Source organism: Tympanuchus pallidicinctus, unplaced genomic scaffold (genome assembly GCF_026119805.1).
Source record: "Tympanuchus pallidicinctus isolate F22 unplaced genomic scaffold, pur_lepc_1.0 scaffold1, whole genome shotgun sequence".
Taxonomy (NCBI): Eukaryota; Metazoa; Chordata; class Aves; order Galliformes; family Phasianidae; genus Tympanuchus; species Tympanuchus pallidicinctus.
Window position 1 is genome coordinate 35,171,552 of NW_026294618.1, and position 16,718 is coordinate 35,188,269.

The 16,718-nt window shown below is 39.6% G+C and overlaps 1 protein-coding gene across 1 annotated transcript in view; it reads right to left on the reverse strand.

The window, feature by feature from the left end:
• MDN1 (midasin AAA ATPase 1) overlaps positions 1-16,531 on the reverse strand; it is a 93,682-nt gene extending 77,151 nt beyond the window's left edge. Inside the window, exons 1-10 of the mRNA XM_052690548.1 lie at positions 16,337-16,531; positions 11,437-11,663; positions 10,622-10,846; positions 8,134-8,241; positions 7,859-8,054; positions 5,819-6,031; positions 5,155-5,286; positions 3,610-3,713; positions 1,842-1,956; positions 401-594 (exon numbers count right to left, since the gene is read on the reverse strand). Coding sequence (XP_052546508.1) covers positions 401-594; positions 1,842-1,956; positions 3,610-3,713; positions 5,155-5,286; positions 5,819-6,031; positions 7,859-8,054; positions 8,134-8,241; positions 10,622-10,846; positions 11,437-11,663; positions 16,337-16,435 — 1,613 coding nt within the window. The 5' untranslated portion in view covers positions 16,436-16,531. The remainder of the gene's footprint in view (positions 1-400; positions 595-1,841; positions 1,957-3,609; positions 3,714-5,154; positions 5,287-5,818; positions 6,032-7,858; positions 8,055-8,133; positions 8,242-10,621; positions 10,847-11,436; positions 11,664-16,336) is intronic.
• Positions 16,532-16,718: the final 187 nt, after the last annotated feature.

Here is a 16,718-nt window from a genome sequence, read left to right on the forward strand (position 1 = left end):
TACTGCCTTCTAAAAGGTTGCCTGGAAACAGATAATATGTATTCCATTCAACTATTATTGGGATCAATTATGAAACTGAAAACATGAAAACCAGCACGTTATTCATCCAGAAAGGTATTGAGAACTACTTGACAGATATTCAGTTTATTATCAACAATAAAATCTTTTCAAGTATAATAGGAAGGTAAAGGAAATAATTTAAATTGAGATTTTCTTTTTACAATAGTAAACATAATGTTTTATGTTTTATACAGTAAACATAATTTTATAATTCAAAACTGACTCCTCCCATTTTCAGTTTAATTATTTGAATTTCTAACAGTGTTAAAAGAAAAAAAAAATTTAAAAACATGAACACCTGAACCACCACAGATAGCTGATAAATTTGTTCCTACACAACCTTAGAGAAAGTTCTCGTCCTTCCAGATTTGGTTTCTTATTTTCTGATCTTGATTCTGATGCATCTTCTGATATGGGCCTGGAATCACAATCAGTGTTTTCTGATGCCTGGTATTTCTCTCCTGTAAGGTGAATGAAGATGTCTAGCAAGTGATCAGTTACAAGAGCAAGGTTGGGGTATCTGCTCTGAAGAATCTGAAAGCAGAAAAAGAAAGAAGAAAAAAAATGGCAAAAAAATAAAATAAAAGGCAAACCTTAATCATTGGAAGGAAGCCATCAGCCTGGCAAATTTCCAGACGATGCAGTTCAACAGGAACCAACACTCAAGGCAGCAAGCTGCACAAAACCAGTCCTTCGTAATCTCTCTTCTTAAAAAATCACAATGGCTTAAATTTGCTTAAGATATCAATTTGGATGCCAAGAGAATTATGCTCATTAAACTGTACTGCAATTCATTTAATATCTTGCACAAACACAAACAGAAGGAATGAAAGCACATTCCACTCTATGAACTCAAGCCATAAAGAAACAATTTTATAACTTGTCACAGAAAGTCTTCTCTCCTCTTCCACTTTATGACAACTTTTTTGAGCACTCAAGTTATCGATTCACTGCCCTGATTAAGATACACAAGGGACTAAGTTTTCTTCTCTAATTTCCTTTCAGCTCAGCTCTCTGCTAAAGCTTGCCAATCAAAATCACTGCTTCCACAAATGAACTTTTCATAAACCCAGGCCAGGAAACAGTACTGATATTCCCCTGTCAAACTGACTTCTAAGACTGGCCAGGACAGCAGAAGGTGCTGCTCTTGCCCCATTATTAATAATTAGCTGGTAAATGACAAAATAGGAAAACACACTGATATTTTAAGATCATTCATAAGTTTCTTTCAAATTTTCTGCTAGAGATAAATCACCTTTTCACTTCAGTAAGGCTCTTTTACAATTCAAATTTTTTAAGTTTAAAGAAAATTGTTTAGAGAATTCTATTTCACATAAGTCATGCACAATTAATTTGTGGATGGACTAAACTAAGCAAAAAAATTCCTTAGAAATTTTAAGAAAAGATGTTATTAGAAACAAACATTTGTAGTTCATAACTTGGTAACTACTTTTCATCTCAAAACATAGGACTTTGGATTGTAATAAGATCCATTACCCTTCCTCCCCCCACATTTTTTTAAATCTCTGTGGGCTACAAAAAGGCAAAGTAATTTGATTCTTAGATCCATTCGAAGCAAAATTCCAACAATCCTTGTACAGTTAACTTCTTATTTTCTGATCAAAGTAACCATTTACTTCAAAATCGATAGATTTCTGAAGTCATAAGTGTGTGTGTATTACTGAACTTGCAGAGAAAAGGATCAAATTTATTACTGAAAATCATCACTGTCCTTAATTAAAATATCTTCATATACCACAGTAGAGCAAAACATATCATACCTCCTTGAGTTCTATTTTGTTCATATTATCCATGTGTATTTTGGTCCAATACTTGTCCAAAAGAGCAGCATGGCTGCTTTGCTGTCTGTACCAACCTCCGCCACAACTGAATACTCTGAATAAAAATAACATGAAGAAACACACATGTTGTATCTTAGTGGTGAATTCATTATTTTCAGTGCAGAGAACACATTAAACACTGCTGTGACAGGATAACATGTATGCCTACATTTGATGACAGCCAAATGGTTGTGATCAATGGTTCTGTGTCTGGGTGGAGGCTGCTCACAAGCAGTGTCCCCCAAGAGTTGGCCTTTGGGACTGGTGCTCTTCAACATCTTTATCAATAACATAGATGATAAAATCGAGCGTACCCTCAGCAAGTTTGTGGATGACACTAAGCTGAGCAGTGCAGTCAATACACTGGAAGGAATGGAAGCCATCTAGAGGGACCTGGACAGGCTGGAGAAGTGGGCCCATGAAAACCTAATGAGGTTCAATAAGGCCAAGCGCAAGGTACTGCACTTGGGCTGGAGCAATGACAGGTATTTATACAAACTGGAGGAAGATGTCCTTGAGAGAAGCCCTGCGGAGAAAGACTTGGGAGTCCTGGATATGTTGGACATGAGCCAGCAGTGTGCACTTGCAGCCCAGAAGGCCAACTGTATTCTGGGCTGCATTAAAAAAGGGGTGGCCAGCAGGGAGAGGGAGGTGATTGTCCCCCTCTACTCAGCTCTTCTGAGGCTCCATCTGCAGTGCTGCATCCAGGCCTGGGGCCCCCAGTACAGGAAGGACGTGGAGCTCTTGGAGCGGGTCCATAGGAGGGCCACTAAGATGGTCAGAGGGCTGGAGCAACTCTTTTATGAGGAAAGGTTGAGGGAACTGGGATTGTTTAGCTTGGAGTAGACCTCATGATGGCTTATAAACAGGAGGGGGAACAACCATTCACATAGGTTGATAGTAATAGGACAAGGAGGAATAGTTTTAAATTGAGACAGGGTAGATTTTAAGTTAGACATTAGCTGGAGGATTTTCACAGAGGGTGGTGACACACTGGAACAGGGTGCCCAAGGAGGTTGTGGATGCCCCATCCCTGAAGGCATTCAAGACCAGGCTGGATGTGGCTCTGGGCAGTCTGGTCTAGTGGTTGGCAACCCTGCCCACAGCAAGGGGGTTAAAAGTAGATGATCTTTAAGGTTCTTTTCAACCCAGTCCATTCTGTGATTCTGTTTACCCTTCATTTGTCATTGTACTGTCATGCACACCTTGCCTTTCTCTGCTTTCCAAATCACTTATTCTTTTATCACTGTTTTTTTTCTTCTACTGTAAAATCTTTTTAAAGACACCTGCATAAAGATGACTGACATTAAGTTAAGCCTATCATATGCAACATACAGAGACAAGATACCTTGTGAGTATCAATCAAAGATACCTTGTGAGTATCAATCATAAGCATTCTTCACACAGTAATTGCAAAGAGCGGTATTTTGTCATGTGGTGGAATTGATTTAATATTTTTTTTTTCCTCCAGAAGTTTTATACCTTCAGACTTGCAGAAGCAGTTTTTCTGCTCTACCCATTATATATATATATATATATGTATATATAAAATATGTATATTCTGCTCTACCCATAATATAACATTCCTTTAAAATGGAAAAAGTCTCTTTCACAACTTCCACAGCTTCTATCCCCTTACAGTTGGAAATTGCTAGAACAGACAAAAATATGACAATTTGTATTAACTCATTTAAATTTACATGCTTACCTTCTGGTTGCAAAAAACTGGAATCCTGGCGCTACTTTCAAGCAGTCACCACGACCAGGAATTAGCAACTCCTTTTTTTCCAGAAGAGGAATCAGTACAGAGATCTGGGGAAGAAAAGAAACTCTATGAAGTGTTCTTTTCTTGGGAGGGGAAACATTAACAAACATCTTAGTCAGTCACACTCAATCCGTATATGAAATGCTTATCCAATGAGCCTCACTACATTGTCAGCAACACCTTTTCCTGCAGACTGAACTTTTAAGTGACACTAAAAGGAATCACTGAGTCTCAATTAGTTTTATTCAGTAATTGAAGTCACAGGTATGATTCCCTCCCTACCTTATATCTCCTCCATTCAGGTTTAACATGAGAATGGAAATGACAGTTTTCACTGCAAATCTGAACTAAAACTAATGGTTTTGAGTTGCCAAATGACTGACCTTGTTCTCAGAAGTGTCAGAAGGCTTGTGTTTTTTTGTTTTTTTTTATCTACCTGAACAAAGACAATGTTAATCTCAAAGACGTCATTCTAAAACATTAACGCTGTTATAGTGTATATCCTGCTACTCTCCTGAAGAGCAAGGTATGAATGCATGACACTATTTGGGGCATGTTTATGAATGCAGTGTGCTGAATCCACAGTAGCAAAGAACTGCAGGAGCCTCTGGCAACTAAAAAACTGTATAATACATATATGGCTTAGCATTAAACGTGGAGGTTGGTGGCCCTGCATGTGGCAGGGGGGTTGGAGATTCATGATCCTTGAGGTCCCTTCCAACCCTGGCCATTCTGTGATTCTGTGATATATGATGTTTATAGATGTTTCTATAAATTCTCTATGCTTTGTAAGCTTGGAGCCCAATAAAGCAAGATATCAGGTTTGTTAGTTGCATAAAGGATGTTTTACAAAACAGATACAAAAGAAAACAACTATTTGCAGAATGTCCAGTAGGCCTACACAGCAAAACAACTCTATAACATCATTTCTGCAAGAGATAGGATTTCTGCAACTGTTATTTAGAAGGAGAAGGATGACATTTCTAACAAGTACCAGCTCTGAATTTGAATACAGGAAATCAGTTAAAATCCATAATGCTTAATATAACAGTATATTTTTAATTACCAGACTAGAGGAAAGAAATATGTATCAACAGAAAAAAAATATTTTTTTTTTTTTAAAAACACACTAGAAAAAAATCTTACTATCAACAGCAACCTAATACAGTGACTTTGACATTCTGTGGTTTTTGGAGTCACATTTGTTTTCAAACACCAGAACACTATTTAAAAGAGGCATAGCTCATCACCAGCATCGCTGCAATTCTTCAGAGTGAAATCAGGGGCAATGTTATGACTGCTCTAAAGCAGCGACAACAATTACAGTGTAAATATCTTTGAACAAAGCCAGGCCAGTTTTTTTTTTTAACCTCTGTTGAAGAACCTTCATTTTCAGTGAACTGCCACAGAACTCACAGTGACTGGAATCCAAAAATTGCTATTACAGCCTGAAAATAAGCACTTTATATTGAGCAAGAACCTACATACCACATCCAGAGGAGCATAATCAATATCCTCCAGAAGTATCCAATGACCTTTGGTCACAGCTTGTGTCAAGGTTCCAGGTTGCCAAACAAACTCCCCTGGGACATCTGTACAACGATACATACCAAGCAGCGTCTATGACAGAAACAAGTGGTAAATTAGAGACTTGTTCATTACATGCCTTCATAATTTAAAGTGAAAATGACCAAAACTGGGATGTAAATAACACTACCTGTTAATCACAGTAATATGGATCTATCATTACACTTCAAGAAAAAGAAGTTTCATTCCTCCACATCTACGATAATATAACTGAAGCACAGTAACAAAAATAAACCAGGTAATTAGATGTCTATGTACATAGTATGCCACTGTAACTAATGGAAAATCAACAGCATAACACAGGAAACACAGGAAAAGCCCTGACAAACACATAGCTTAAAACAGAATGGATAACATACAATTATCTGCAGAATTTAAATAATAATGAAGCTGAACTGATTTTTCTTCAGATCTATTGCTCTCAGCAATTGCCAGAACAATATGGTAAGAAGCTGAAGGTTGTGAGGTCTTAGCAAAAAATTTATACATTATCTTATTAAAAAAGCCAGTCCACACTTTCAAAATAATGTCTGATCATCTATGATAAAACAATGTCATCGGTTACCTTGCTATCAGTTTGATCCCCAAGTTGGACTTTCAAAATATGAGGAGGCTTTGTTCTTCCTGTAACAGCTGCTAAATATTCAATTAAAGTAGTCTTGCCACATCCTATTGGTCCCTCCAATAAAACAGGACTCTGAAATGCTACAGCAATAGCAAGGTTTTGAAGATTTGTGCAGGCAGATTCAACCAAAACAAAACGGCTGGTGGTATTTTCCTGTTAAAACAAAATTTGAGTTACTATACTGAAATAGCTTTTTTTATATATATACAGGTTTTACTACACAGAACAATTATGAAAGCAAGTATGATTATCAGAAAATGTTAGCCTACAGATCTGTCAACACACACCAACTAAAATTAAACTTCCTAGATCTGTGGACTATGAAGACTGTATTTAATGATAGATATTAAAATAGACTTCATCAAAAACCTATTACAGGTGAAACACTCAATTTAGTATATGTACAATTTGTTCCCAAAGGGAGTTCACACCAAGTTGTCAGCAGACAAAGTAACTATTCAATCACCACATTCATGTCAATCAAATACAATTTGTAATACAAATGAAATTAAGTCATCAGAATGGATCCCAATTAAAAAAATAAATAGCAGTTAGACTCAGGTTACGTATGAACATAAAAACTGATGTGCAGTATTTGCTTCTTGCTGCACAGGCCAAAGTAGAAGGTCATTAAACACAATGCATGGGGGGCTGAGTAATTAAATTCAGAATAACTTGTTGCTTCATTCAAACTACAATGGATACAGTTTATTGAAGGTTAATTCATCAATGACAGATGTCTACAAATACTGTAATCATTCTACACTCACTAATATGTTAGCATATAGCACAAAGACTCTGTTTCAAGTTTCATTGCGGCAGAAATGAGAATTTCAAGCCATGTACTCAATTCTATGTATACACACACATATGCACAAAGTTAAGACAGTAACTTAAATCACAGAAGCAAAGGGGCAAAAGAAAAAAAGAAGAAAAATCTCTCATTCTGCTACTAAGAGAATTTTGCATATTAGCAGTCTTCATTTACCTCTTCGTCCTTCATTTGTAAATGTGTTACAAAATTAAGTAACAATACTCAGGCCAAATACAATCAAAAATTATGCCTTAATAAGAAAACTAGTCAAGAATACTGACTGCAGCTACAAAAAAGAACCAGAACAGTTCACGATTAATAGCATCTCAAGAAAAAATAGGTCAGAAGAAATGCTGCTTAAACATACTATTGCATTTGATGGCTTTGTTCAAACTGTAAAGCACTACACTACATTCTGCATCATGCTTCACTCAAGTGAAATGCAGAAAGTAAGTTCTTCCTTAATTCTGCCATCTAGAAGAGTGAGAAGCAGCTTTGCTTTCATTTAAGGATGTAACTTCAGAGAAAGGTTCTCGATAATATCTCTGCATAGCACAAAGCACTACTTCTCTTATAGCATATTCTTAAGTACTGCTACAAAGATGAGATCAACAGAACTATTAGAATCACAGAGTCATGGAATGGTTTGGATTGAAAAAGACCTTTAAGTTCATCAAGTTCCAAGCCCCTGCTTAAGCAGGGACACCTCCCTCTCCATCAGTATGCTCAAAGCCCCACACAGCCTGGCCTTGGATGCTACCAGGGAGGGGACATCCACAACCTCACTGGTCAACCTGCTCCGGTATCTCACCACCTTCACAGTAAAGAATTTCTTCCTAATAGCTAGTCTCAATCTACCCTCTTCCAGTTTAGAACCATTTCCCCTCATCATGTGACTACATGCTCTTATAAAAAGTCCCTCCCCAGCTTTCCTGTATCCCCCTTCAGGTACTGGAAGCCTCATTATACTTTCACAGTTTCATTCCACAGCAAAACTTCCCTGTAGTTCCAATATCATGTATCACTAGCTTACAGCATTCATCAAGAAAACAACAGATAAACAAATCATCCACAGCATCCCAATAACATTTTAGTAGGAATAAAGTTAGTTCACCGCAGAGGAAATTATTTAAAAAAAAGTACAGATTTAACACTGGGTTACATACCCACTGTTCTTCAGAGACAGGCTTTAGCCTAGGCAGCACAATACCACATACAGCTATGACATTTGCAGATAGGTCACTCGATACAATATGACCTTGTTTATATTGCACTTCTTTCTCCTTTTGCCAAAATGAGGAGTCTGGATTGGCCAAAACAAGGGCTTGTTCCACATTCTGCATCTGAGATTCTTCTAGTAACCTGTCAAATCCACACGTATATTAATTCCAGTGAAAGTCATCAACAAATCAACTTTGTTCATTATTGAAAAAGTTCCTACTTTAGTCTGAAATGTGTCAGCTCCTCAGGACTGAAGATCTTCTTCATGAAAGACAATTTATGTTCATCGTTCATACAAGTAACCAGAGCTAGACAGTTTGAAGTATACCTAAAAATTATATTTAGAACAAAACATGTCAAATTATAGTTGTAAAACATTTAGCTTGACAACTCTTACTTGCAAATCAAAATACCAATTTTGGAAAAACACGAAGATAATTTTCTCTTTAGAAATTAAAGCTATACTTAACATTTAAAAATTTTTTTTTCTGATATATTTCTCCAGAGAAAAGAAATTCTGTCATTATATAATGTATTATTAACATATGACTAGTTAACATTCCTCTGAATGCTGAAAAAACAGAAATACAGTAGAAGTTGGGACTTTCCTAAACAAATGAAGGTAAATGTATAAAACAATGAAAACTACATTTTCTCTTTCTTCCCATTTTCCCATTCAAATGATCACATTACCCCTTCAAATCTGTAATTTCATGTTATTTCTAAATTAACCATAATACACTGAACTCAAGACTCAGTGCCAAAGAATAAACAACTCTTATATTCTTGGCTTCATTATAACATAAAGCTGCCTCATAACAAAAGAATCATAGAATGGTTTGAGCTGGGAGGGATCTCTAAGATCATCTAGCTCCAAACCCCTGCTATAGGCAGGGACATCTCCCTTTAGACAAGGCTGCTCAAAGCCCCATCCAGCCTGGCCTTGAATGCCTCCAGGAAATGGGCATCCACAACCTCGCTGGGCAACCTGTTCCAGTGTCTCATCACCCTTACAGTAAGGAATTTCTTCCTAATATCGCATCTAAATTTACCCTTTTCCAGTTTAAAACTATTTCCCCTTGTCCTGTCATTACATGCCCTTACAAAATGTCCCTCCCCAGATCCCCAGATACTGGAAGGCTGCCACAAGATCCCCTTGAAGCCTTGTTTTCTCCAGGCTGGAAAGCCCCAACTCTCTCAACTTTTTTTCATAGGAGAGCTGCTCCAAACCTCTGATCTTCTTTATGGCCCTCCTCGGACCTCTCCAACAGCTCCATGTCATTCTTGAGTAGGGGGCCCCAGAGCTGTATGCAGTACTACAGGTAGGATCTCACAAGAGTAGAAGGGGTGAAATCACCTCCCTTGACTTGCTGGTCATGCTTCCCTTGATGCAAACCCAGGATACAGTTGGCCTTCTGGGCTGCACTGCCAGCTCATGTAGAATTTTTCATCAATCAACACTTCTAAATCCGTCTCCTAAGGGCTGCCCTCAAGCCATTCCGTTCAACCTTTATCTGTGCTTTGGGTTGCTCTGACCCAGCTGCAGGACTTTGCAATTGGCTTTGTTGAACTTCATGAGGTTGGCAACAAATCTATCAACAAATTAATTAGTAATTCTACTTATTTTTCCAAGAATATAATAGAACTGTAGAACAGCTTGGGTTGGAAGGGACCTCAAGGATCAAGTTCTAATCCCTCTGCCACAGGCAGAGTTGCCAGCTGCTAGATCAAATATTAGATCAGGGCCCCATCCAACCTGGCCTTAAACACGTCCAAGGAGTGGGCATTCACAACCTCCTTGGGCAACCTATTTCAGCATGACACCACTGACTCCAGTAAAAAAAGTTACTGACATCTAACCTATATCTTCCTGCCTTTATTTTAAAGCCATTCCGCCTTATTCTACTGCTATTTACCCATGTAAAAAGTTGTTTTTCCTCATGTTTATAAACTTCCTTTAAATATTGAAAGGCTACAATGTGATCTTCCTGCAGTCTTCTCTTTTCCAGGCTGAATAAGCCCAGTTCCTTCAGCCTATCTTCATAGTAGAGGTGATCCAGCCCTTGGCTCATATTCATGGCCATCCTCTGGACCCACCCCAAAAGCTCCACATCTTTCCTGTTTTGGGGTCCCCAGACTTGGATGCGCTACTCCACCTGGAGCTTCATGAGGGCAGAGTGGTGAGGGACAACCATCTCCCTCATCCTGCTGGCCACCCCTCTTCTGTTAAAATCCAGGATACCACTGGCTTTCTGGGCCATAAGTGCACACTGCCGGCTCATGTTAAGTTTTTCTTCAACCAACCAACACTCCGAAGTCCTTCTCAGCAGGACTGTTCTCAAGGAGTTCTCCCAGGCTGTATTCATAGCTGAGATTACCTCAACCCAAGTGCAAAAACTTGCACTTCATTTTGTTGAACCTTTGTTTCACAAGGGCCCACCTTTTGAGTTTATCAAGGTTCCTCTGGATGGCATCCCTTCCTTGTGCTGTACCAACTACACTACTCAGCTTGGTACCATCAGCAAACTTGCTGAGGTTGCACTCAGTCCCATCACCTACGCCACTGATGAAGATGCTAAGTAGCTGAATGCACATCATCCTGGCCAAAATTTAAGCCAAATATTTGCCAAAGCTCTTGTTCCCGTACTTTCTGAATTCAAGGTACAGCTATCTTTTCTACAGAAAAGATTTGAAATTTTTAAACTTACCAACGGACCAAAGTGTCATGACTCCTCAGGAGTGGAATACACACGCTCCAGTCCCATAATTCCCGGAAAATCAATTGTTCCTTTTGTAAAAATCTATATGATGCTTCCATGAGGTCCCGTAACTTCATTCGTCTGCGCCCATATCGGACTGCGTTTGCATCTGAGCTCTCCAGGAAAAGCCTCTGGAAAACTGGTGATGTGTTCTTAAAATATCTTAAAGCAAATCTTTGTAAAGAAAAAAAGAGAGAGAAAGTTAGACATCTAAGTCAGAGCAAAGGAAAATACTCACTAATGTTTTAATTGAAAGGTCCAGAAACAGTAACTGATGACATAGTGTTAATGAGGCTTGTATTTAACTTTGTCCATGCTTAGGAAAAACAACCACTTCAACAACCAGCCTACAACAGATGCTTTACTGTATTAGAGATTATTATTGATTAGTAAGGGGAAACAGCAGCAACTATGGTAAAATCTCTGATTTGTCTTGTTTACTGAAAAAGTAGTACTAACTCTTAGGCGGCTTTCCATTCTACAAGCCTACAGATCTAAATTAAATACAGACATTTTGGTTGTTAGCAGATAAAGTCAACTGTTTCACTTTCATTCTGATCAAATGATCTAAGATAAAAGTCATGCTAGATATTACCTCATAATTGAATTTAAAGAAACGCTGCTTAAAACTTGTGCTTTGCAAGTCATTCTTTCTATTGAAAGGACATTTGCTACTGCAAAAGGCAAGCCAAAGCATTGTAACAACACCTCCCATCACCAGTGAATACTGGCAAGCACGCACTCTGAAGCATTATGTTACTTACGGCAAAACATCCGGATGGTCAGCAACCAGCTTGCTCATGGCTACGCACAGCCTTTCATGCCGATCGTGGTTGATTTGGCCACCAGCTTTAATGGCAACTGCATTTCGTTCCAACAAGTCCAGCAAGACTGGACGAAGCTGACGGCCAATTAATAGAGTGCATTCTTTATCCAGTAATAACAGTGCTAGAGTATCAAGGATGCACTGTCGATCCTGTTGAGTCCAAGTCTAGGGAAAAAAAGAAAGAAGGAACTGGTTTAAAGGGAAATTATATAGACTTTTAGTTTCAGAACTATTCCTATAGGTTTCATAGTGAACTCTACAGGAGAAAAACACCCAGTGGAAGAACTTATTTGATACAGCTCTCCATACTTAAAAAAACTGAAAATAAGATGAGTGTCATGAAAAATGACACCACTAAACAGGAATTATAAAAAATTACAAATTCAAGTTTTCAAAAAAGTTTAGTTATTACTTTCCTAGAAGCCATTATGATGAATAATGACAAAAAGCATACACCTGCCAGTTGAAGTTGAGTTTTTTTTCTTTCATACTCTTGTATAAAAATGTTCCTTTACGCAAAGTAGAATGTTAGGGTTTAGAATATACACAGAACAGATTCAGATCTACTGTAGGAAAAAATAAAACACCAAAACATACTCAATCTTCCAAACTTTGTCACCAAAGAACCACAGTTTCTTGTTTATTTCAGCTTAAGTTTCACTGGTCTTTGACATAATGCTGTTACCCAAACACCGTTCCACTTCAGTGATCTTTAGCACATAAAAGTGCTTTGACTTAGGAAAAAATGAAGATCATGAATTTGCACTAAAGTGGTTTTGCTCTCAGTCATTGACCTTCCACCCTCCCCTCCCGCAATGACTGAGTAAACACTCACATCACCACTATTTCCTCTTTCCTGTCAAACAGCAGTAAACATCAGCTAGGCAGGGAAGCTTTCCAGAGAAAACAGTCACTTACTGAACTTCTATGGAAACACTCTGCAATTCAGATAGCCTCAATTTAGCAACATGTGCTATCAATTCCTGCCTGTCCTGGACTTTTGTTAGTTGTGTAAAACCTGCTGCTGTGCATGCAGACAGGATCATTTCAATGCTACAAGAACTCCTGAACGCTGCTTTCCAAAGGCTTTACCACAGTTGACATCCACTTAGCATATGTAGGTACTTGTTCAAGCTGCAAGATTTCACTCATTCAGCATGTAAGAAATCAGGGAAACCGAGATACACATTACAAACATTAAAACTATCAGATTAATCTCAAGTGGTTAAAAACAAGTAAATAACAAGTACCTTCTGCTTCCTAATCAAACACGTCTTTGGCTACCCAAACAAGGCACAACACGGTGCTTAATTCATTAACCAGAACTTTTAGTATCAAATAGAAGGAACAATTAACAATAAAGCAGCAAATAACTGTAATGGATCAGTCCCATTCAGTAATATTCTCTAGGTACTTGACTACTGTGCACCAAATCAATTAGAAATTTTGTGAGAGCATGTGATTTTTTTTAAATCATCATCTATATTACCCTTAGGATATACAAAAGTGATATAAAGAATAAAAGAAAGATAAAAAAAACCACAGTGGCAACACTCTCATTCTACAAAGAAATTGTATATTTGATTCTAGAGCCTTTCAGTACAAAAGAAAAACTTTATGGAAAAGCATAATATGTAGAGGGATTTATAATGAAAGGCAGCTTTGTGAAGTACACAACTTTCTCAGTCAGTAGCAAAGGACAGCTGATCTGCAAGTGTTCAGTATTAGTATTTGAGTCTAAGATGGTAACTCTGCCCAAAAAGCATTGTAAACAACATTCCCACCATATATCCAATAAACACATGCACTGTTAACAGAACAGACACTAAGGAGAAGCACAGCCAGGATCAAGTCCTGGAATTAAAGATGACCCCTGATTGCTCTCCCAGCAGTAAGTCAACCTGCACTGTGTGGTTGCCCACTGAATACAGAAGTCTTTATTAAGATCTGTTGAGTCTGAAACTCCTGAGAAGGAAGAGATCACAGCCCAGAACAACCTGAGTCCACAGGACAGCCTCCCCTCTGGTCACAGCTCTCAGGTATTCCTCCCTAATTCAGTAAGATAAGGAGAAAACTTGCACTCTTCTAAGTCATACACTTCAAGATGAAAAGAGGATTGTGCAGCATCACAAGGAAAACAAGGTAACTTCAGTTTCCTGCAAAATAAGGCAGAACTATTGTACACCTCCTCCAGCACTTCACGCTCAACACAGCAGCACAGGCTACTGAGACCAGTGAGAACATTCTGACTTTTCTACCAACATTTCTACAGCTCGTAACATACTGTCTCACAAAAATAACAGCTCTTCAAAACTAGAAACAGACCATGAGAATCCACACCGGGGCAGAAAGTACAAAATACCTTCCCTTACTTGTAATGCTACATCTTGTAAGATTAAACTTTCAAACTAAAAGCTGAAGCTATATTTTAGGAAACAGTAGTCTGCCTTAACTATGAGGACATTTTTCTGAGTACGGTAACTGAGCACTGGGTAAAATCAGCACAGGTCACCTCTTTTTTCTACACCAGTCTAAAAACTAAAGGAACTAAGGCATATCTTGCCATAAGGTCCTAAAATTAGAGGACTATAAATACAATGTTGGAGCTGTTATTAATACAGTTCTCTTAAATTGGAAAAAGAATGGCAAAATGGCACAGCTAAAATAGTAAAACAGAGTATGAGATGTAATAGATGGTTCCATAAAATAAACAAAGAAAACAACCATAAGGGTTGTTTTTTTTTCCGAATTTTATCTTACACTATTTGTGCAATGCTTAAAACTCTGAGGCGTGTAAAGAACATAAAGGAATGAGGATATTTTTGCACTGTTCCCTTCCTAGGATTCTTTCATTCTTCACATATAACGAACATCTTCACTGATATTACACTACCAGAGAGCCAAAAGTATGTCCATTTGCACAGTCTGCACTTGCAATATTACACGTGAAGACATACTGGATTCAAATAGACTTCCAAAAACACACAGAAGCAAACTCTGACAGTTTGTATAGCTGATTTTTTTCTAGATGGTACAGAAATGTACAGTGGCATATAGGTATAAGCTTACTCTGAAATAAAAATTCATTAAAAACAAACACCATTTTAGGGATTTTTTTGTCTCATTTTCATCCCATTTTCCTCATTAACAACACAGAAATTTGCTGTACCCATACAGAGTTAATGGTATATTAATATTTTACATAAAAGGCTTTATTTCTGTATCTGACTAAAGCAAGATCTTCCATCAGCACACATAGCACCTTATCAGACATCTCAAAAATTGTTTTTTTTGTCTGTGAGTAAGTTTCAACACTTTGTGGAATAACGAATAAATGAAAGGCCAAGAAGACATAGCAAAGGGCTCTAGATATACAGAATAAATGTTTCCTATGTTACATACTGACAGGAAAATCAGGTAAAATAACTGGAGCCCATGGTTGTCTAGTGGTAAACTAATAACATATTCCTTAATCTGTAGCTTCAAAGCTTGAAAATGAAATCCAGTTTTTAAGAAAATGGGCCATTGCTGATTAAGGTGCTCTTCCAGACTCTCTGCATAGGATCTAGCTGGTGAGTTTCACACTCAAAGCACACACCTCCTTCAGTGCACCTCTGAAAAGAAAGGGGCTCAGACTCTCTAGCAGTCCCAGAACTTACTCTCTGTTCACCACTCCATCTATCTGCTGCCTCTCCACCAACAGAGAGCTTTGATTATCAGTATGAAAGACTCTCACCTAGCAGACAGGAATTTGGAGTGAAAAAGACAACGTCTTGAACAAATATGGTTACTTTTCACTCTTAAACAACCGGAATAGCGGAACACAAGTCTCATGATAAGAGGCTGAGGAAACTGGGATTCTTCAGTCTGGAGGAGGCACCGGGCAGACTCTCTTATCACACTCTAACAACAACCTGAAAGGAGGCTGGAATGAGGTGGTCAGCCTCTTCCCCCACATAACAGTGATAGGATGAGAGGTAACGGCCTTAAGTTATGCCATGGGTGGTTCAGGCTGGTTATTAGGAAAAAATTCTTCTCTGAAAGAGTGACGCTACATCGGCACAGGCTGCCAAGGGAGATAGTGGAGTCAGTGCTCCTGGGGATGTTCAAGAACCATACAGGTTTGGCACTGAGAAACAGTGAGTGTGGTGATGGATTGATGGTTGGAGGAGATGATCTTAGTGCTCTTTTCCAGCCTTAATGATTCTGTGATTTTCTAGACACTCAAAAGAAAACATAGATTTTGAATCAACGTGTACTTAGGGTCTCCAGAAACTCTGGTGTGAATAGCATCAATAACACGGTACCTGATGTGCTGCTATCCTGTCGTTACACCTCCACAGGTGCATCACAGACACAGGCAAGCTGTGCTGCTAAAAGCAGGCATGCTATTCACGGCTCGTGGAGCTGAAGCGTGAAAGCCACTAAACAAAGTGCGTGCCTTCAACATCACCGCGGCAATAAGGGAAACACGCCGCAGGAAATCCAGCCCCATTCCCACTCCACACGCTGCTTTATGGTGAACAGGCAGCAGAAGACCCACCTGCGGGACGGGACGTCGTCGCTACGCGGCTCATGACTGCTGTCCCTCACTGCCACCCTCCCACTGAGCCATCCTGAGGAATACGGAAAATCCCGAAGCATTGCTGGGCAGAACACGCCCGGACGAGGAGCAGAGGAGACACGGGAGCGGGGAAAAGAAGAGGGATAAAGAAGCCTCTACGTAGCAGAGGGCTGCTTCAGCCAAGAGCCCAAGCGAGGACACGGAGGCGCGGTGGGGAAATGAGGCTAGGAAGGGGGCATGGCTCGTCCCTGCCTACCGACCCCCGCCCACTCACCTGCTTGCCCAGGAATCTGCTCAGCTCCGCGCCGCTCTTCTCGTTCCTGCGCGCCACCAACTGCAGCGGCTCAGCCAAGTGAAAGCGCAGGTCGGCCATGCTAGGGCCGGCAGGGCTGCGAAGGCGGAACGCCCGACCTCCGGCCACCGCCGAGAGACACGTGGGGCGCGCGAGGGACGCGCACCACGCTCCCAACTTCCGCTTCCGGTGCCGTCATCCGGCAGCGACGCCGCGGGTCGGCCCCGCGCGCGCGTTAAACTACAGCTCCCAGCATGCAGCTCTCCGCCGGGCGGGGAGCTGCCGGAAGAACTGGCGTCCGCTACATGCTGGGATACGTAGTGCCCAAACTGCCATACTGCTCAGGCGGGGTGCTGTGGGATCC